At 41.1% G+C, this 22,759-nt stretch overlaps 1 protein-coding gene across 1 annotated transcript in view; it reads right to left on the bottom strand.

The window, feature by feature from the left end:
- Nucleotides 1–22,718, bottom strand: part of ANKRD42 (ankyrin repeat domain 42) — a 108,958-nt gene extending 86,240 nt beyond the window's left edge. Inside the window, exons 1-4 of the mRNA XM_029602223.1 lie at nt 22,433–22,718; nt 20,313–20,476; nt 12,178–12,285; nt 6,407–6,526 (exon numbers count right to left, since the gene is read on the bottom strand). Coding sequence (XP_029458083.1) covers nt 6,407–6,526; nt 12,178–12,285; nt 20,313–20,476; nt 22,433–22,460 — 420 coding nt within the window. The 5' untranslated portion in view covers nt 22,461–22,718. The remainder of the gene's footprint in view (nt 1–6,406; nt 6,527–12,177; nt 12,286–20,312; nt 20,477–22,432) is intronic.
- Between the last annotated feature and the right edge of the window lie 41 nt (nt 22,719–22,759).

Below are 22,759 nucleotides of genomic sequence, written 5' to 3'. Positions count from 1 at the left end.
CGTCTAGATAGGGAAAAATCTGAATACTCTGGTGACGTAGGTGAGCCACCCCTACCGCTAGACATTTCATGAATACTCTGGAAGCCGATGAGAGGCCAAATGGAAATACCTTGTATTGAAAGTGGCGATTCATTGCTGTGAAGCCAAGGTACTGCCAGGAAGCCTTGTGCATTGGTATGTGGGAATAGGCATCCTTGAGATCTATGGAGCACATCCAATCTCTGGGTTGTATGAAGGGTGGTATGGTTTTGAGTGATGTCATCTTGAATTTCTCCGTTGTAAGGTGTTTGTTGAGTTCCCAGAGATCTAAGATAGGACAGAACCCTCCTGATTTCTTTGGAATGAGGAAGTATGGGGAATAATAACCTGTGTGATGGTGAGACACGGATAGTTCGACAATGCACTGTTGTTTTAGGAGGCTGTTGATTTCCAGGTGCATTTTTTGGGCATGGGTGTGATGTTCCCTGTGGGGCACTAGATGTGGAATAACAGGAAGGGTGGTGAAGTTTAGAGAATAAACGGTGGTGATATTTTCCCATGCAGGCAAGAAATGTAGGAGCCTGCCCCTGACTGTTGCTGGTAGTGGTGGTGTGTGATGTCCTAAAAACCTTGTGCAGGTTTTGGTGGATTTTGCTCCTGCGGAGGTTTAGGCCTTGGTGCTCTCTGATGTTGCCTAGAAGCTGGAGCTTGATACGTCTGGGAGCGAGATGATGAGTAATAAGCCGGTCTAGAAGGAGGATACGGCCGGAAAGGTCGGCATTGAAATTGAGGTTTTCTGTAACCAGAATAATAGCCTCTGCCGTAGGAGAAAGATGGGAGTTGTGAGAGACTGAACAGTCAGTTTCTGCTCTTTTAACTGAGCAACCGTGTCCTTGAAATGATCACCAAACAAGTTGTCCGGATGGCAAGGAAGGTTAGCCAATTTCTCATGCACATCCTCTGTTATTGTGCTGGCCCGGAGCCATGCCATTCGTCTGGCTGCGATGGCATTTGCTGTTGACTTTGCTGAGGTCTCGAAACCTTCGTAGATCGTGCGTGTCAAATGTCGCAATCCCTCTTCTATGAAATGAAATTCAGTAGGGAGGGGTTGGTCAGTTGAACTGTCTTGGAGCTTGGGTTTTAAATCCTGCAGACATTGAAACAAATATTGCGTGATCGCAAATTGATGTTGCTGAATCTTTGCATTCATCATGCCTGATTGACAGGCCCACTTTGCAAAGTCATCGAGGTATTTGGAGTCACTTCCAGGCGGGGTGTTGGAATGTAGCCTGAACTTGTGTGCTTTCTGAATAGCAGATTCTACCACAACGGATGCGTGAGGTAGTTTAACATGTGAATAGAATGGCGATTGTCGCATCCTGTATTTAAGTTCTGACTTCCTGGACATCGAGGGTCCAGCCAGTGGAGTCTCCATGCTCTTTTCATCAAGGTGTCCAGTACCTCATGCAATGGAAGAGTCACCGGTTCCGCCGGAGTGTCGAATACTTTCAGCAGGCCTAGAACGTCCGCTCTAGGGTCCAGCAATTTCCCTGTCTCAATATTAAGAGTTTGACCTACTCTTTCTAAAAACGTCGAATAGGTCAAGTCCTCAGGAGGTGATACTGGTTCCGGCTGGTCCTCTGGAGAGTCGGACGGATAACCAGTGGAAGACCCAGGAGATGAAGATATTGGAGAACCAGCTTGTGAAGACAGAGCTGGTGACGTTGGAGCAGGAGCATGAGTGGAACTTGGAGCAGGGGACAGTGGTGCCTGAGGAAAAGGTTCTTCTGCAGGTGGATTTTGATCAGCCACTGTGGACAAGAATTTAGCCAGAATCAGAGATAACTGCGACATCGCCTGTGATGCTAAAGCTCTTTGAGATGGCGCAGACGGCAGAGCTATTGGCGATGGAGGATGTCGGTGCTTCGCAGATTTGTCTCTGGGTAAAGGATCTCTGCATAGTTTCTTGGGCAAGGGTTCTTCCTTTTCCGACGAAGATGACTTAGCAGAGGGGGAAGAAAACGGATCCTGGAGAGAAAACAAGATGGCGCCCTGAGCGGTTGTATCTCTGTTTGCTCTGGATCTCAGACTTCTAAAAGCAAGCTTAATTGCAAATTTCCTCATTTGATATGCCTCATAAGAGAAAAGGCAAAGTCCGGGTCTTCCCACCTGACCAGGACAATGCCGCCGGACAGCGATTAATATCTGAGTTCACCGTTAACCCACCGGAATCGAGGGTGTTCAGCCCCATTGGAGAGGTGGCGGGAGAAGAGCCATACTCACCTGGGGAACTTTCACTGAGCCCTCCGGACCCTAGAACGCCGGTAAGAGCTTTGCCCCTAACGGCCGACGGAGGAGCTGAGACGCATACTGATGAGGTCATTAGGCGTTTTCAGCTGGATGGCCCAGAAGCCGACTGAGCGGCAGGAGAGTCAGGAGGAAACCTGCAACCCCAATTGCCCGACACGCCGAGAGGAGGAGGAGAGATGGCGGCGGACACCCCCAGAACAACGGGAGAGCTTGGTGAAGACACCGGTTACAGGGTAAGAAGAACACTCTCCCAGCAATTTATTAAACCGGCAACTATAACCCTTGACAATATCTGGGAACTCATGATAAGGATGTCTAAGTTAGACAATCAAACCTTAAAACTTGACGATATTGCCGCTAAAGTTGGGTTACTTGAATGGGACATGCATCAAAAATGTATTGAACAAGATAATTCCCTAAAGAAATTAAATGAAGATATAAAGGACGGTTTCTTTAAACTACAAGTTATGAAGAGACTCAAACCCCTCCTCCATCTCCAGGACTTCAGAACAGTCCTCCAGTCAACCATATTTTCCAAAACAGACTACTGCAATACCCTCCTCTTAGGACTCCCGATCTCTGCCACCAGACCACTACAGATGCTCCAGAACTCAGCAGCCAGGATATTAACCAACACCAACCGGAGAACTCATATCACCCCTATACTCAGAAATTTACACTGGTTACCCATTAAGTACAGAATTTTGCACAAGGCGCTCACCATTATCCACAAATCCATACACAACCAACTTCCTCTAGACCTTCAGTTCCCTCTCAAACCATACACATCTACAAGACCCATCAGAGCGGCACACAAAGGAACCCTTCAAGTTCCCCCAAATAAATCCACCCGCCTAACCTCCACAAGAGAAAGAACATTCTCCACAGCTGGCCCCAGCATCTGGAACAACCTGCCAAATGATCTAAGACTGGAACCCTGCCTGATTACATTCAGAAAGAAACTCAAGACTTGGCTTTTCGTCCAAGCCTTCCCCGAAGCCTAACAGGGCAACAGTTCTGCTTTCACATAGCCCTCCAGACTAAATGTCAGACCTAACCATTGTTCATTCATTCTTGTTCATTCTCCAGTTCTTTCTGTCCTTAATTTCCTGGCTACTCTAGCCCCCAAGTTTAATACCCCTGTTATTTGTACCTGCGCCTCGGCCTTCTTGTTATATGGTTTTTGTTAAGTTAACCCCAAGTTTGATGTAAACCGGCCTGATATGAAGCTTGTCATGAAGTTCGGTATAGAAAAATGTTAAATAAATAAATAAATAAATAAATATAAAAAGCCTTCAGAATGTGAATGCCACAATCATTTCAGAAAGAATTTCATCATTGAGAAGACTTGAGTCTATTGAAAATCACATGAGGCATTTCAATTTGAGATTATTGAATTTTCCTATTGTACTAGGGGAAATCCCATTATTGTCTTTTAAGAAATACGTAATGGAGGCTTTAAAGATTCCACAAGAAGAGATACCTGCAGTTAAGAAACTTTACTTCTTGCCAAAAAAACCCAGCACTCCTTTATTTCCAGCTCAAGGATCAGATTTTCAAAATCTGACTGATTACTTAGAAAACTCTGGTGTAGAAGTTATAGATCGTGCTATACTCTGTTTCCTTTTTTGATGAATCTGAGTATCCATGATTATGAAGAATTATTTTAGAAATATAAATGAATTATTCTGTGGGGGTCTCATTCGAGTATATCCAGACTTAGCAAAGTCTACGCAGCAACGTAGAAAAGAATTCTTACAGATGAGACCTGAGACCCTAGCATTAGGGAGTAGTTTTAAATTACGCTACCCCTATAAATGTATCATTAAACTGGCAAGAAATCTTATGTTTTCTTCTTACCTGAGCAGTTAAAGGCTTTTTTTGACTGGTAGGAGACTACCTGATGAGATTCAAGGGGTTGATAATAATTAAGGTGTGATTTAAGGGCAGTGCTATATGTAAATAGATTTCTTTAAATAACTCCTCTTAATTATTTCCTTTCTCTCCTGATTTCCTATGTATTAAGATAATTTCTAGAATTGAATTTAAGAATGTCATGAGTCATAAGGGATTTGTGATCGTTAAAGATTTATTTTGTTTGTTCTTTTCCTTGTATCTCTGAATTTTCCGATACAAATTCATTTGTATATTGTTAAAAGATGATAAATAAAAAAAAAAAAAAGAAAAGAAAAACGGATCCTCATCTACAATGATGAATGGGGAAGGTTCTCTGCGGTTTTTATGTCTGGATGTGTGCTTTTTTGGTTGTTTATGCTTCTGAGTCGATGGTTGATGAAAAAAGTCAGAAGTGCGTCGATGCTTCGGTGTGGAATGGGAATGCTTCAGTCCAGAAGTATGGACCTTCTTCCGAGCACCGGATGCACCTGGTGTGTCAGCTGCGCCAGCAGAGTCTGATCCGGACGCGCCAGATGCTTCAGCTGCGTCGGGTGCGCCGGTTGCGTGGGTACATCAGTGCCGGTCGACGCAGGTCAACTCAGCAGGTTTCCTCGGAGCTGATGGTGCGTCGCCCGCTCTGTGCGCCGATGATTTTTTTCTTTGTCGACACTTTCGACGCTGAAGCACATTCAGAAGTCGTTCGTGGTCGGTCCGACTCCCTTGACACACGAGGGGGTGCAGGACAAGATTTTGTGGACTCGTCTGAGGGGGCATAGGACCCCAACGCAGCCCTTCTCAAATTCTCAATCTTAGCAGCTCTTTGTTGCTGTGCCCTGGGGGAGATCTGTCTGCAGGCAGCACAGGTTGATTGGTTGTGCTGGGGCCCCAAGCACAAATAACAAGAAACATTTCTGTCTGTGACAGACATTATCTTTCCACAGTCGCAGAATTTAAACCCTGGATGAGGCATTCTTGTGAGAATTCGATGAAATTCTTCAGTCAGGTAGTCTTAACTACCCTACCAGGCTGTTTATAATACTTTTTAAGCAATTAAATTTTCCTGTGAGGAAATCACTCGAGGAGACTGAGAGCTCTGCGGCTGTTAGGCTCGTGGAAAAAAACGGACTGAGGAGACTCCACACAGGGGAGGGGGAGGTGCCAAGCAGGCACACGCTACAGCAAGACTTAAAACTTTACTTTGAGAGCTCTGCCACCTACAGGACGGGAGGGACGTCCCAGACAGCATGGCTAATTCAGCTGCTTATCTACGTGAAAATAAAAAAAAGCAGAAATGAAATTGCTACTGAACAAGTTGACCAAAAATGTTGAGATAAATGAATCAAGCTGGCTTTGTAAAGATATAAGAATCATGTTTTATCTTGGTTAGAATCAGAACTGTGACAAGACCTGTCTATGTCATGCTTCTCTAATGTGCGCTCATCAATAAAGGCAATTACTTACTGTAGAAAACTTTGGTGTGACAATTATTCCATCTAAGTAAGGAAAAGGACCAGAGGCCTATTTACATTTGGAGATTTCCACATGGGCACTGCTGAGCCTTTAACATAAAGGCTCTCACTCTTGGTATTTGATGATCTTCTCTCCATACTGTACAGAATAGTCATTTAGTACTGACATTTTTATTAGTAATGCTGTTTTTTCTTTTTCCTTTACCAGTATGTATGCGTTTTTTTTTTAGCATCAAACATTTATTTTGTCTGAGAATGAGTAATTATACTCTATGATTTATGTGAAGAATCTATGTAAGATAGAATGACAAACTATAAATGTAATGTAAACAATTGACAGTGGAATTGCGGGCAGAGCTTGGGGTGAGGTTGGGGGCGGAGCTTGGTTGCCTCCACTGCCCCTGCAATCAGCCTTGAATGGTGGTGGCGGCATGATATGTGATTGGCCATGTAGATTTAGAAAGCAGTAAAACAAAATTTTTATAGTACAATTACATTCTTAGAAACTATTAAATTTGTATAAAATTGTCCTGTTTCAGGTCTGCATTTATTTCACAAGGATGGTAAAATATGATGCAGTTATTAAAACAATTTTCTAATTGTAGAACTGGCATCTGTTACAAGCACTAAGCATGTATTAATATTGGAAGAATTAAAAAAAAATAAGCAAAGATGTTCTAGTAAAAGGAAATGTACATTAATACACACAAAAAAGGAAGAAAAATATTGATATAGAAGATAATGGTCCTTACCACTCCACTACGAAGTATGCTTTGTAAAGTAAATGAATGTCCGTGGGCAGCTGCAAGGTGCGCCGGAGTGCATTCTCGATCATCTCTTGCAATTACATTTGCTCCATTAACTATAAGGGCCTTAAAAACAGCAAGAAATTAATAAATGCAATACAATAAATATTTTTTTTTTTAAATATTGGATGTCATTTGAGATAGAGAGACATGGACATGATTCATCACATTTAACAATGAACACTGATCACAAACTATGTTACTGAACCTTATGGCACCTATGTAAAAACGGACAAATTGTATCATTATTTTTTATGTGCCTTAATGTAAACCGTTGTGACGGTCCCCAAACCACGGTATAGAAAAGATTTAAAATAAAATAATAAATACATTTGACAGTGTTACTTTCATTCAGACCACACTGGGGTTACTTTTGATTGTGATTTGCAATCTTCATTTTCATGCTGTAAACAAGTTTACATCTCCAGCTATTTTATAGTGAGTGCTGACTGAGAAGTATTTATGTAAAAGAAAAAAAAAAAGGTGTGAAGCACTATAGAGCAGTGACCTATAGAAGCACACCCCATTTTAATTCCTGCTTGATATTCCCTCTGTTTGTCACTCTTGCCTAGCAGTGACCAAGAAAGGGTCTTTTTGATAGCAGGACCTGTGGCATGAAACTCACTACCTTCTGAAATATGCTGTCTAAAAGAATTGAAGGATTTCAAAAAAAGCTCTAAAAACCCATCTTTTGAAAATACCTTTTCCAGCAGTTAGCTTGCCTTCCTTCTCTTGGGTGTTGAATTTGCACTCTTGACACAGGTTGGATCAGTTTGTTTTCTGTTATTATCATTGTCCCCAGTTTTTACCTGTATGTATGTGTTTTATCTGTTTATGTACCCTACTCCCAACTGTAAAGGGTGTGGGAAATAAATATTTTAAACAGCAGGTTAGGATGGTATAAAGCAGGAAGAAATCTGCATTCAGCTACTTTGCAGCTTCCTGGGGCAAAGGTTTTTCATCAGCAACGATTACAAAATAATTTACTTCTTCCCGGCATTAACACCTTATACTTACCTCATATTCAGTTTATATGATTTCCATTTGTTCCTTGCATTCTCCCAATATTCCCTTTGTTCTGATGCTCTAATATTTTATGTAAAAAAATGTTCGCTGTTCTAACGCCTTATGTTCTATGTAATCGCCACTTGCGACAGTTATGTTACACTGTAAACCGGTATGATCAGTATACTTTACAGGAATGTCGGTATATAAGAAGTCAAAATAAATAAATATATATATACCCTAAAGCAGTGGTTCTCAACTCAGTCCTTGGGACATACCTATCCCGACAGGTTTGCAGGATAGCCACAATGAATATGCATGAGATAGATTTGCCTATAATGAAAGCAGTGCAAGCAATTCTCTCTCATGCTAATTCATTTTGGATATCCTGAAAACCTGACTTGCTAAGCATATACTGAAGACCAGGTTGAGAACCTCTGATCTAAAGGAGAGCAGCAATATGATGTAAAGAAAGCAAAATAGGCCCTATTTTTCACAGGAAAGGAAGTTCTAGAACAAGGAGTAATGATGAAGTGTTCAAACAAAATGAAATCCTACACAACTTCACATTACATGAGATCAGGGCTTCCCAAAGTTTTAGCCAATGTGACCATTTTAGCACTTAAATTTACATTACCCCAGAGGATAACAAAAACAAAAATATCACGGGTGTTGTCCCTCTCCAGCAATCACTCCATTCTCAGCCTCACTGCACTTCATTTGATCCCCTCTCAATCTCCACCCTTCCACAGCCAATCGTCTCTCTCTCACTATCCATCACCTCAAGAGGATCTCCTCTCTTAACAACATCCTTCCAATGTGCTCCCTCTCTCAACCTTCACCCATCCAACCCTCACCCTCTTACATCCTCCAGCTCCTCTTATCTCTCCAGTCACCCCTCTCTCTCACATCTAAGCCTTTCTTATAACCCCGGTCAACCCCTCACCCCATCCTTCATTCTCTCCTTACTCTTATCCCCAGCCCCTCTTTCCCACCTACCAGCCTCACCTCCTTCCTTCCCACCTTTCTCTCACATCCCCCCCAACTGATCCCCTCTGGTGCCTCAGCTCCTCTCTCACATCCCTCAGGCAATCTTTCATTCCTCCTCTCTCTCACCTTCCACAGCCAATCCCTCTTCAATTGATCCAGCCCTCAAAGCCCTCCTGCATCTGAACCCTCTCCTTCAAACAGCCTCTTCTTTAAACAGCTCTGTAGCAAAGGTCAATAACAACATTTTCCTTTGGGCCCCAGGCCAAAAGTGGATAAGAACTGATGAGAAGAGAATGCAGGCTGATGACAGAGACATTATTTTCTTGGGTAGGTTCAATGCTGGGTGAGGAGAGAAGATTCAAGGCAATTTACACCAGCCCATGCACACTCAGCCCTTCCCACCCCTTATGGTTGGTCCTAAGCCTAATAGTGATCTTCAAGTGGCAGCAGCATTAATAATGAAAGTCAGTGCAAGGCCTGTGAACCTGTGTAAGCTCATAGTCCTGCAGTGATCCCAATCCCTTCTCGGGCAGGTCTTCCTGTTATCACAGAAACTCATGCAAGGGCAGGATCACTGCAAGGCCAATAAATGCATGTTGGATCACAGTCCCCAAGCTGACTTCTACTACTAATGCTGCTCCAGTTGGTGCCTGAAGAGTGCTATCATTTGAGGAACTTGTGACCCCAGCTCAAGGTTTTGAGATCCTATTTGCGGTCCCAACCCTCAGTTTGGGAAGCCCTGCATTAGATCCCTGAAAGGATTGAATGAAAAGGTTCTCTATGAAACCAGATTAGTTTGGCGGTGGTGAAAAAAGACAGAAAAATAATAACAGCATAAGCCAAGGTTGCTGAAATGCTAAACCTATGCCAAAGATTAGTAAGTATGTCAAAGGTCAGTATTAAGTTTTGTTTCTGCCTTCTGGACTCAATTTCCAAGAAATCACATAATTACAAGAATCCAGTCTTTTTAGCATATGCGAGATAAAATTATAATACCAACCAGTTGGAAAATATTATGAAAACAAAACTAATCCATTGATGTGTAAGTTTAGAGGCAATAACATATTTAGCTAAGTGTAACCACTCAGAAGAACTGAGCTGGCATTTACTTTACATTGCTCAGTAAGCACTGCTCATTATTTATTTATTTTTATTTATTTGATTTGATTTATATTCCACTTTTTGGCACTTCAAAGCAGATTACATTCAGGTACAGTAGCTTTTTCCCTGTTCCTGGAAGGCTTACAGTCTAACCCCCTGGATGCATTAAGCTGCAAAGTTTAATTGCGGGAGGGGTCCCACTATTGCAGAGGGGGTGTCGCTGCAATAGTGGGGCTCCTCCCCCGAAAAAACATTGTGGCTTTATGGGGTGTTCTTTTGTCTCGTGACCAAACACCACGTGGCCTGGGTCCAGTCCCTAGACCTTGCCCCAGTCACATGGCTGGGGCAAGGTCAATCGGCACCATTTTTCAAAATGGTGCCGACTGGGCCAGGTGCGAGGATGCTCCCCAGCTCCGAACGGGACCCACAACTTTGTTTTAAAGCTCAGAGGGTGCAGGGGTGTCAGGGGCCCAGGACCCTATTTCATTTTGACACATCTTCGGGGGGGAAGGGGGAGGGGAGCCAGGGGGCTACTTTAATGTTGGATTTGCAGGGTGGGGGCCTTGGCCTGGATCCTACTTATTAATGTTGGACTTTGAGGGGTTCTGGAGCCATGGCTGCATGGCAACAGGTGCATTATTTTTTTTATTATTTTTACTTTGGGGAAGTCGGGGGTTGCCTCGAGTGGCGGCCCCAGATTGAGACAGGGTCAATCCTGACCCCTGCGCAACCTCCCTGTTTGGCTGCACAACTTTCTATTTGTCTGGTGGGCTGGTAAATATAACACGGGGGTCTCGGGAGCCATGGTAGGGTCCCAGGGCTCTAAGGTTACATTTACCGTATTTCAAAGAGATGCTGTTATTTTATCACGACTGACCACTTTCTCGGTCAGCTGCAATAAATTATGAGCATCAGATTGACTATTAATTATCTTCTTTGCATGAATTTGTATTATTTATGCGTGTAAATCACGGCAAAGAAGGTCATTGTAATAGTGGAGGGTACCAGGGCAGAGAGATGTAAAATATCATACCATATTGCCATGATTGTGCTCTGTTGTGCAATATACACTATTTAATGCATCAAGCTGTGATAGTGCTCTAACGTGAACCTCCCAGAAAGTTTGTGCCTGGGGCAATAGCCCACTGCAATAATCACTAGGCTACTCCTTCTCTTATATCATGCATCTCAACCTTCAAAAAAAGACTAAAGACCTGGATATTCATACAAGCTTTCCCGGACGCCAACATGGTCAACTAATCTCCAACTACACCTTGATTAACCATATCTTCTATCGTTTACCTGTGTGAATTAATAACCTGTCCTTTCTCTTCCTTCTCAGCCAAGTTCTTATCACCCTGTTATATGTAACTGCCTTTTCAGCACCATTGTTATAGTTATGTTTACTATGCACCCCTGTTCTATGTGAACCAGCACGATGTGACTGCTGTCTCGAATGCCGGTATATAAAAATCTGAAATAAATAAATAAATAAATAATAAAATTATTTTTCTCTTATTGGCTGTTAGTATTCAGTGTTTACTAGCGCTCCCTACTCTGGCCCTATTCAAGAAAGCCAGTTTACATTTCTGAATACCTAAGTCTAATAAAGTCTTAGTACGCTGCTGATAACAGCACAAGGGGCTATTTTAGTCTCTTAGAAGCACCCTACCATCCCACTATTCACAAAATTGTTGTAGAGTGATCTTCTCCTTAAGATTGTAGAATTTGCTGTTTTTAGGACCCTCTAAGAAATGTGAATAAAGCCTGGGCTTTTTTTTTTTTTGTACAGGCAATAGAATTTTAAAGGTAAGAGGAAAATTCTGTTCCGTGCATGTACATTGCTTCAGTATGAACCTTTCTCTGGCTCCATCCTGTATATGTATGTATCTGATATGCCAACAGCACTCCGAGTGCTCTATATCTGTATGTCTATCAAGTTGAGTCAGGTTTGTTGACTTCGTTATTTTAAATGTATTAAATACAATATTTTTGAAAAAAAAAACAAGGGAGCATGGTATGAGATTGAAAAGGATAGACTTGGGTGTAAAATAGGGAAATATGTCTTCAAAGAAAGGATGGTGAATGCATGGAACAGTCCACCAGTGGAAGTGGTGGAGATAAAAACAGTAATGGAATTCAAGAATGCATGAGGCAAGATCCCTAATAGTAGGGAAAGAAGGGTAAAGTTTGAGATCAAGTAAAGTCCATGATATTACAAACAGAAGGGAAAATGAGCATATTAGATGGGCCTTGAAGTTTTTAATCTGCCACTGAATTCCACTGGCCTATGTTTTTCCTTGTTTTTATAATCTGGATTGCAATTATTCTTCCTGTAATGTTTTTATAGAAGCTAATAGAATAGCTGAAATAATGAAAACAAAAAGATTCGTAGACAATTTCAATAAATACTAAGACAACTAAATCAATTTCTAACAGACTATTAAAAAACCAGGAAAAAAAAGATAATAAACAAGTTTAGAACAGACAAATATATATATATATATAGTAGTATACTGTTTCTATGGCTCTGTATAGTAGTATATTAGATAGATAGATAATTGTACAATTTAAGTAAGTAATTTTTTGGGCTTTTGTTAAAGGAAAGATTTTCTGTTTACCTGTATACAAGCATCCTGCCCGCGGATAGCAGCAAGATGAGCAGCTGTCCAACCTCTTGTAGTTATATCAGTTATATCAGCTCCATGCCACAGCAACCAGTGAAGGCACTAGATGGAAAAGACATTCAGAATTACACCAGGTAGCAAAAACACTATTGTATGTCAGTATATGAATCCTAGTAATAAGAACATAAGAAAATGCCATAATGGGTCAGACCAAGGGTCCATCAAGCCCAGCATCCTGTTTCCAATACTGGCCAATCCAGCACACAAATACTTGGCAAGTATCCAAACACTAAGTAGATCCCATGCTACTGATGCCAGTAATAGCAGTGGCTACTCCCTAAGTCAACTTCTCCTCCAAGAACTTATCCAAACCTTTTTCAAACCCAGCTACACTAACTGCACTAACCACATCCTCTAGCAACAAATTCCAGAGCTTAATTGTGCGTTGAGTGAAAAAGAATTTTCTCCAATTAGTCTTAAATGTCCTACTTGCTAACTTCATGGAGTGCCCCCTAGTCCTTCTATTATCCAAAAGAGTAAATAACTGATTCACATCTACTCATTCTAGACCTCTCATAATTTTAAAGACCTCTATCTTATCCCCCCTCAGCTGTCTCTCAAACATGCCATTAAACTTTTCAGTGTTCTTTTATCAGAGTTAATTTCACTGAGAAACACACTATTACTACTGTTCCATCATTTCTATAGCTACAATGTATGCAGTGTTGTACAGACAGTCCCTACTTAGTGGAGCTTACAAGCCACTCAAAATAAACAGATTAGAAAAAAATAGCTGGTTTAAGAAAATGTATTTCTTACAGTAGACAGGATTAAAATCAACAAAGTCTAAGTTTAAAAGCAACCTCAAAAAGGTGGGCTTTTAGGTGAGACTTGACTATGTCCAGAGAGGAAATGATGCACCAAACCAGGACAAGATTTCAACAATGAAATTTTACTACTAAAAGTAATGATTCTTTACTAGAAGCAACAGGGACGATATATGTCATGCATAAGACAAGAGCCCAAAATAAAATTTAAAATTCTGCAATGTTTATGGACAATTTTGTTTTATAACACACTGTATGGGTTCTCAGAAAGCACAGCACATTACAATTTTATGTATAGATATATAGAGATAGATAGATACCCACATATATATATATATATATATATATATATATATACTTGGGCTGGGGTCTGTCAGTCAGTGACTGGCAGGGTGTGCATATGCGCACCAGCACACTTCACGGAGGTGAATGCCCATCTGGCTGCAGCAGCATGCAGACTGGAAGGAGGCTCCAGCACTGGCCTTAAGACTGCAGAATGAGAATAGGGAAAAGCAAGTTTGCTTACCATAAACTGTGTTTCTGTAGATAGCAGGATGAATTAGCTATGATCTGTGGGAGACCTCATCCAGCTGTACAGAACGGACTCATCTCTCCAAGCTAGTATAATTTTGTAGTCTACTGAGCATGTGCGGGAGTTCCCACATGGGCATTGCCTCAGTACCTCCTCAGTCTATATCATAGCCAACCTAGGCATAGTCTGCTCATCAGGGAGGAGTAAAGGTAGCCCATGGCTAATTCTTCCTGCTATCTATGGAAAACATCATTTATGGTAAGCAAAGTTGCTTTTTCCGTCAATAAGCAGTCTGAATTAGTCATGATTTGTGGGGAGCCTCAAGCTAAGGATTATAGTGGACTGTTTTTTTTTTAGTAGGCAAGCTGGACATCTCCCTGTGAAGAGGAGACTAGCGTGAAGATACTTGAGATAGTACCACCATTCCTACAGCACTTTCTGATGTTGCTCGATTGTCTAAGCAGTAGTGAGATGTGAAGGTATGCACCGAAGACCAAGTTGCGGCTTTGCAAATATCCTCAAGTGATACCTCCTGTATATGGGCAATGAAAAGAGGCCATAGCCTGGAGTTAATGTGCCTTCACATGGCTTTGAGGCTTAAGCCTGCAGCCGCATAACAATGGAAGATACAGTCCACTATCTAGTTAGAAATTGTCCTCTTTGCTACTGCAGTCCCCATTTGATAGAGTTGTGATGTTTGACGATACGGTTGTGTTCTTCGTTTGTAGTAAGCTATAGCATTTAAATGAACTCAAACAGATGAAGTGGCGAAGCCAGAAGTCAAAAAATGATGGAGATACAATAGCAGCAGATATGGCTCAAAGGAATAAGGGTCCAAGGAATTCTGGGAGCACCAGGTGCCATAACACTTCCTCTTAAATGCATAACTCCTTCTCGTCAATGGTTTTCTTACCTACAAGAGGACGTTTTCCCCCTCCTTTGGAAGGGCGAGGTCTGCAATTACTTTGTGTTCAACATCCATGCAGTCAGGTGGATTAATACCCAAGATGAATTAGATAACCTTCTTCTTCTATAAACAAACAAGGTCCAATGAAAACTGCACTAGATATGACTACTAAAATTTGTCTCGGCCTCGCCAGTGCAATGAGAATCATTCGAGCCCATTTGCGAATGAGTTTCTGCACTGTCCACGCAATAAGTGATAATGGTGGAAAAGCGTACACAAGGTCTATCACCTAGTCAAAAAGAAACACGTTTTGTGCAACTCTCATGGGGCTCAGGAGGATCGAACAGAATTGATCAAGTTTCCAATTGTTTTTTCTGTAGCAAAGAGATCTATAATCAGTCAAACGAATAACCTGAAGCATCTGTTCTCAGTGAACTGTCTGAGAGACCATACATGTAGACGGAATACTCTGCTGAGATGGTCCACCATGGTGCTGGCTAGCCCAAGCAGGTATGTTGCCTGAAGAGTTGCTTGATGGTAGATTTCCCCCTGCCAGATTTGAAAGTTTCCTAACTCAGGAGCCATGAACCTGTGCCCCCTTGCTTGTTGACATTAAACATGGTGATCTGGATGTCCATTTGGATTAAGATTTATTTATTTATTTAGAAACTTTTTATATACCGGTATTAGTGGGGACATCATACCGGTTTACATTCGAACAAAAGGCTTGAAATTACATGTTAATAGGGAAAGTGAACTAGGAGAGGGGTTAACCAAGGGTAGCGAGGAAAATAAGATTGAACGGAACAAGCATAGGTTAACAGGTAGATTAAACAAAACAAGCATAGGTTAACAACATAATTAATTAGTTCCTTAATGTAAGGAAAGTGTGATCACCATGAGATGGTGGATGGGAGATGCAATGGAGGATGATCTATTCTGAATAAGCTTGTTTGAACAATAGTGTTTTTAGTTTCTTTTTGAATTTGATCACACATGGTTCAAGGCGCATGTGAAGGGGCAGGGAGTTCCAGAGAGCGGGGCCAGCAATAGAGAGGGCACGGTCGCGTGTGGAGGAGAGGTGGGCTGTTTTCAGTGAGGGTACAAGTAGAGTGCCTTTGTTGGCGGATCTGGTAGGACGAGTGGACTGGGGGGCATTGAAGGGAAGGTCAAGCCAATTGGAGTTGTGGGAGTGAATGGATTTGTGTACTATGGTCAGGGTTTTGTAATGAATGCGGGAGAAAATGGGGAGCCAATGTAGCTCTCTGAGGATGGGGGTAATATGATCGTGTTTACGTGTGTTTGTGATGAGTCTTGCTATAGCATTTTGTAACATTTGTAGAGGTTTTATCGTGGAAAGGGGGAGCCCTAGGAAGAGTGCGTTGCAGTAGTCTAATTTGGAGGATATGGTGGCTTGGATCACTGTGCGGAGATCCTGGGTGTATAGTAGGGGTCTGAGTTTTTTTAAGTACGTTAAGTTTGTAAAAACCTGCTTTGAGAATAGAGTTGACGAAGGGTTTCATGCTAAGGTGGTGATCAAGGAGGACTCCGAGGTCCTTGACGAATGGTTGTGTAGTGAGGGGGTTAAGCTTGGGGTCGTTAGGCAGTGAGGGGGAGGAATGAGAGGAGATAAGTAGTAGTTCCTTTTCCTCTGAGAAAATGAGAAAAATTACTAGTGATTGCTCTTAAGGTGAGATTGATTTGATGCTTCTTTGGGTGACCAGGCACCTTGGGTCTAGTGAGACTGTGGGTGAGTGTCTCAGCTCTTGGTGGAGGAGTCGGTCACTAGAGTTACCCAATACAGTGGAGAATGGAAGTGTGTTCCTTTCACTAGTACTCATGGCTTTAACCACTAGTGCAGTTCTATCTTCATCTCTGAAGTTTTGGCTACCAGAGAATGAAGTGGATGAATCAGCTGGTCCCACTGGGTTTTGAGCCCCCACTATAGGCAGCACATGTGTAACTGTGTGAGAGGCACTATGCGGTAGATTTTTAAAGTTATGCGCGGGTGTAGATTTGTTCGTGCAACCCGCGCAAACAAATCTACGCCCAATTTTATAACACGCGCACACTGCCGTGCGCGTGTTATAAAATCCAGGGTCAGCGCACGCAGGGGGATTGCACAATTGTGCAACCTGCGTGCGCAGAGCCGAGCAGCCTGCCTCCGGAACTGAGCGTCCTCGGAGGGAACTTTTTTTCCGCCCCCCACCTTCCCCTCCCTTCCCCTACCTAACCCACCCCCAGCCCTAACTAAATCCTCCCCCCCACCTTTGTTAAGAAAGTTACGCCTGCCTTTCCCTGGCCTGGGGGCTGGTTTGGAGGCCTCGGCCATGCCCCCGGAACGCCCCCTAATGCCGCGCCGCCCCCGACACGCATCCCGGGTCTTTGCGCGCGCCGGCGACCTATGCAACATAGGCGCACAAGTCCCCTGCGCGCGTAAATCCGGCTGGATTTACGCGCGCAGGGCTTTTAAAATCTGCCCCTAAATGAATAGCGGCAACCATGTGACCCAGGGCTACTAACACTTGTCGGCTGTCATGGTGTGTTTAGCCAACAAGTGTTAGTAGCCCTGGGTCACATGGTCAAAGTGCAAGTTTTATGTCCCGTCGTCAGAGCGCTCTGCTCTGGAAGATGTCGATTTGCACCCAGTTTTTGTCTGCACATTTCTATTTATACGTTATGTGGCTTTATTCTGTATTTGGTGAGAGTTTGTGTTCTGCATGCAAAGACTGAGATGAAGCATTCTTTTAGCAAGTGGTTTCTCTGTAGGGATCTGTAGTAGCTTGGCCTGTTCTGTTTTCCTGATAGGAGGTGTATTGATATTTTAGATTCTGGTGTAATATTTGTAGTATTCTTTTTCATAGGTGGGGTTGTTATTCTTTGAGTGTTGGCAAATAGTACTGTGTTGATACGGGAGGACCATGCCGAAATATAGGGGTGTGTACATATATATGTAAATTAAATATGTAAATTACATTGTATATGTAATTGGGTACCCATGGATTTTTCTCCAGTATGGGGAAAAATCCCCCGGGCCACTATTTTCCCTCAATCCGCCCCTGGTGGGATCAAAGAAGAACACTAGATGTAATGTACTTGGATTTCAGTAAAGTATTTTACACAATTCCACGTATGTGATTTATAAACAGAGTGCCCTTGGTATGGAACCTAAAGTGACTGATTGGGTTAGAAACTGGTTGAGTGGAAGGCAACAAATGGTAGTAGTAAATGGAAAGGAATGTTACTAGTGATGTACCAGAAGGATCAGTCCTTAGACTAGTTCTTTTCAACATTTTTGCAAGTGATATTGTGGAAGGATGATCAGGAAAGGAAGGAGTGTAAAATATGAAGTGGCATCTAGAAAAGCTTGAGGAATTGTCTAGGGCAGTGGTTCTCAACCTTTTTTCTGTCATGACACACCTGACAGATGATGCTCACGTGCGTGACACATTGCACACATTTAACAGCTATACTAAAAAAACAAAATCCTAGATATGTTATTTTTGAAAATGATGCAGGAGAAAGATAACATTCTTTAATTTTAATAACTGCTTATAAATTATTATTAAATGTTATTTTTACAAAAATTGTAATCTTTGCTTACTGCATCAGTGAGAAATCTGGGACTGATATGCATATGCAGCACAGTTTTTCGATACAGAAACTCTAATGCATTTCACTATCAACCTCAGAAAGTTCTGACCTCTTCTGGAGTTTATAGAGAGCAGAGTTAGGAAATTTCCTTTCAATTCACAATACAAAAAATATAGTCAAATTCTGATATTCCCTCAGTAATAGAACTTCAAAATCCCTTCCCTGCTAGCCACTCTGTGAAATAACATGAAAACATGCTAAAAAGACATTTTGAAATGATATAGTATACCAATCATATCATAAGAGTATTAACACCCAAGACTTGAACAGCAACAACCTTACCTATGAAAAAGCAAGACTGCAAATATAGAACACAAGACACTTACTATTGGAAAAACAAAGAAAGCCAGCCTGCTCTAGATTCCTACACAGAATCTACATCCTAGTTAGCAGAATCCGTCATCTCTGTCAAACATGCAGAATGCAGACTGACTCTTATCTAATACAGAATAAAAGACCATAAATTATAAACAAGCATACAGAGATAAACAAACTCCAAGAAGCAGGATACAGCATGCCTGCATCATTTCTGGTTTGGATTGGTGGTGGCAGTGATTGCCAGGGTTGAGGGAAAAACAGCAACAGGGAGCAGTGATGAGAAATTTTAAAGTACCAGCTCCTTACTCTGCACCTACAATGGCTGTTTAGAAAGCATAGGCTTGCTATGTCAAATTTTTGGTGACACACCACCCACCCCTTGGTGACACACTGGTTGAGAACCACTGGTCTAGGTTCTAGCAGCTAAGATTTAATGCTAGAAAAAATTCAGAGTCTTGCATTTGAGCTGCAAAACCCCAAGGAAGTGATACAGTGTAGGGGTCAAATTCTTCTACACAGAAAACAAGAAAGGGATCTGGGGGTGATTGCATCCGATGATCTCAAAGCAGCCAAAAGATTGATAAGGTGATCACAAAAGCCAGAAAGATATTTAGGTACATAGGGAGAGGAATGGTCAGCAGAAAAAAAAGGAGGAGGTGAGACCTAATTTGGAATAGTGTGCACATTTCTAAAGACCACACCTTCAAAAAGATAAAAACAAGATGGAGTTGGTTCAAATGCTATTAAAATGGTCAGTAATTGTTAATGTAAATCATATGAGCTCAGACTTAAAAGATCTAATCCAGTGTCTCCCAACCTTCTCTTGGAGGCACACCTATTCAGGTTTTCAGGATTGTCACAATGAATATGCATGAGAAATCTGCATACCCTAGGTCTCCAATGCATGCAAATCTCTTTCATATTCATTATGGATATCCTGAAAACCTGACTGGTTACGTGTGCCTCCAGGAGTAGGTTAAGAAACACTGATCTAAACATGTATACCCTAGTGGAAAGGCAAGTTAGGGGAGATATGCTAGAGACTTTTAAATACCTCCAGAAGATGGATTTCTTTTAATTGAAAGGAGTCTCTGGGATGAGGGGTCATGGGGTGAGGATGAATGGAAGTGGATGGAGGAGCACTCTAAGGATGTATTTCAAGCCTCCCAATGAAGGTAGAGGAGACAAGGACAATATCTGAATTCAAGAGAGTATGGAATAAGCACAAGGATCTCTGAGGGAGTGGTAGGGCTTATAAAGATGAGCAATTGCATGGATGGGTAGACTAGATATACCATATGGTCTTTTTTCTGCCACCATGTTTCTCCATTTCTAGGATAACTATGGCAGAAATAAGAATTTGAATAGAGTTAGCATCTATAGTTCTTGGACTTACTGAAATCCTAGTTTTATCAAACACATATGAACCAAAATTGTTTGTTCTCATTCTGAACAGACAAATTAGATATAAGTATAAAAACCCCAGTATAGTATCAGAAGTGTATTTCAATATAAATAAGTCAAAAATTACTAAGTATGTACTGTTTAATAACCTCTACAACTTAGCAAATCTGAAGGTCACCCAGGTTAAAATGTACCACTAAACTATGAACTAGATGCACTAATCAGTTTTTTCCATTTTGCATCTAGCCTATTTTGAGAAAAAAAAAATTAAAAATCCTTTCCAGTGCAGCTCCTTGGCTCTATCAAGGAGCCTGTACTGCATTGTCAGCTGTTGCTAGATCTCAGAAAAGGTTAAAAAGGAAGTGGGAAATCCAAAATGGGTCCCAAATGTTATTAAGAAACATTTATATAAAAATATTTATTCTAAAGGTTTACTCACATAACAACACCAAATAATAAATACAAAAAACTTGTATTTTTTACATACCTCGAGACTTCCAGAATGTGCAGCCCAGTGCAATGGTGTAAATTTATGAACTGAGTCAACCTCGTTAATATTGGCTCCATTTTTTACCATCACTGCTAGTTGCTCTACATCACCTGCTTTCACTGCATCATGTATGTTCCCAAAATTTCTCTTTCTCTTGACAACTAAGGAAACAAGAATGTATGCTTTTTTTAAACAACACAGCAAAAATCAGAGTTAATAAGCTTCAAAAGCCAATTACTGCATATCAAACAAATTATGCTGTTTTAGATACATTGTCAAACTTGATTTTTTATTACTTCTGGAAATGAAAATATTACACACACATTTCCCTCACTCAGAATTAGTTTCTTAAAATATACAGCCAGACTTTACAATCTGTTGAGAAGGATAATTTCTGGGAGATACAGGAATAAAGAACAGGCATTTGATTTATTTTTCAAATCCCAAAATGCTACACATCCAAAACTGAAAATAAGCCTCATGTTTTCTGACATCAAAATAATAGCAAGAAACCCAGTTTGTAATTTAAAATAAAAAAATGTGTAGGTTAATGGCTTCCCATAATTTTAGAACATTTGTATTTATTTATTTAAAATGCTTATATACCGCACCCTCCAAAGTTCAGGGTGGTTTAAAATAAAGAAATAAAAAATAAAAGAATAATAAAATAATATAAAACAAAATAAAATAAATACAAGATAATCTTATATAATAGGGAAGTAGGGCAGGGGGAGGGAAGAAGGAAAATAAAGAATGAAGGGGGAAATATGGAGGGGCGGTAATGGAGAGACAAAAGGGGAATAAGTTGGAAAAAAAGTTACTCTAGGAAAGCATATTTGAATAGATGGGTTTTCAGTACCTTTTTTAATTCCTTAGAATTGGTTATAAGACAGATCTATACAGGGAGGGAATTCCAGGCGATGGGACCTGCTATGGAAAAGGATCTTTCACGGGTGATTACTGGTCTACTAGATTTTAGGGAGGGTATCTGCAGGAGCATTTATTTCTGGGATCGTAAGACCCATGAAGGAGTACATAGATGCAAAGTGGAAGAGAACCAGCAGTTTTTGTTATGGATTAAGTTATGAATAATGTTAAGCAATTTGTAATGTATACACCAGCTAATGGGTAACCAGTGAAAATTATATAATACAGGAGTGATGTGATCAGAGAATTTGGAACCAGAGAGCAGGCGGGCAGCAGAGTTTTGAGCAAGTTGAAGTGGACGTAGGATGAAGTTGGAAGGCCAATATAGAGGGAATTGCAATAATCAAGACCGGTTAGGACAAGAGATTGAAAGACGGTGCAAAAGGCATCATGTTCTAGTAGGGGCTTAATATGGTTTATCCAATTATAGGACTATGCTTAATATGCTTTATCCAATTATAGGAAGAAAAAAACCCTACAGGTTGAATTAACTAAAATTCTAGGATGAAAATAATTTGATCTTCCACTTTAAACCAAATGACATTATCAGATAAACAGAATAACATATTGGCTATATAAAATAAAACAGTTTAAACCTTCTATTATCTAATATTTAAAAGGATGAATACAGCTAATAGAAACTGCTGCCTTATACCAAATGGTTTTTTTTTAATGTAATTTTTAAATTAAGTTGTTCTATTCCTCTTGATGGCAGCCCTGTTAGCAAGTTAATCACAAACACACTAACTGGCCTGAATGGTCCATACTGGCTACAACATAGGACATCATGAACTATCACAGGCAAAACCACAAAATTTGCATTTATGAATCCTATTGTTAAGACCCTAGGCGATGATTCAGTCTGTTAGGTGCCTCTTTATCGTTTTTGCTCCCAAAAGGATTCCTAGGAATTCAAAGCCGACCTTCTTTTCACAAAAAAAAAAATCGTTAACATTAACATCTTAAAAGTTCTGAACTTATCCAGGGTGACTGCGACCAGTGGTCACATAACTTGCAAAAGGAAAGGTGGGGAGCAACATTTTATTTATTTTGTCTAATTTGTATTTGTGTTTTCTTTGTATACCTCTTTGCAGCCTATTTGGAAGAGGCGGCTAGTAAATTTGAAATAAATACATTTTGAAGCCAGGTTAAGTCGGTAAAAAATATTTCCTGCCGTCTTCGGTACCTACCAGTTGGGGACAGACCTGCAGCAGGCATTTTATTTCTCAGAAACCAATAAAAGTGCAGAAGCCTCTACCAACACCTTACAGCAAATACCCAGAACGAGGACACCCAATGCCATCTAACCCAGCATCCTACGACCAGTGAAGCTTCCTCATGCCCGAAGCGCTTCAGAACCGGTGCTATGGCAACCACACAACTTCCGTCCGCTGTACGTCACTTCCGCTGCATAGGAGCCTCGTTCGGAGGCAGAGGGAAGAGATGCGCCATTTCTTCTCAGAGCTGCAGGGCGGTGGTTGGAGTATTTTCAGTTTACGTGTAATGAATGATTCAGT

The sequence above is a fragment of the Rhinatrema bivittatum genome, chromosome 5 (genome assembly GCF_901001135.1).
Source record: "Rhinatrema bivittatum chromosome 5, aRhiBiv1.1, whole genome shotgun sequence".
NCBI lineage: Eukaryota > Metazoa > Chordata > Amphibia > Gymnophiona > Rhinatrematidae > Rhinatrema > Rhinatrema bivittatum.
This window is presented reverse-complemented; position numbering and strand designations above follow the sequence as displayed.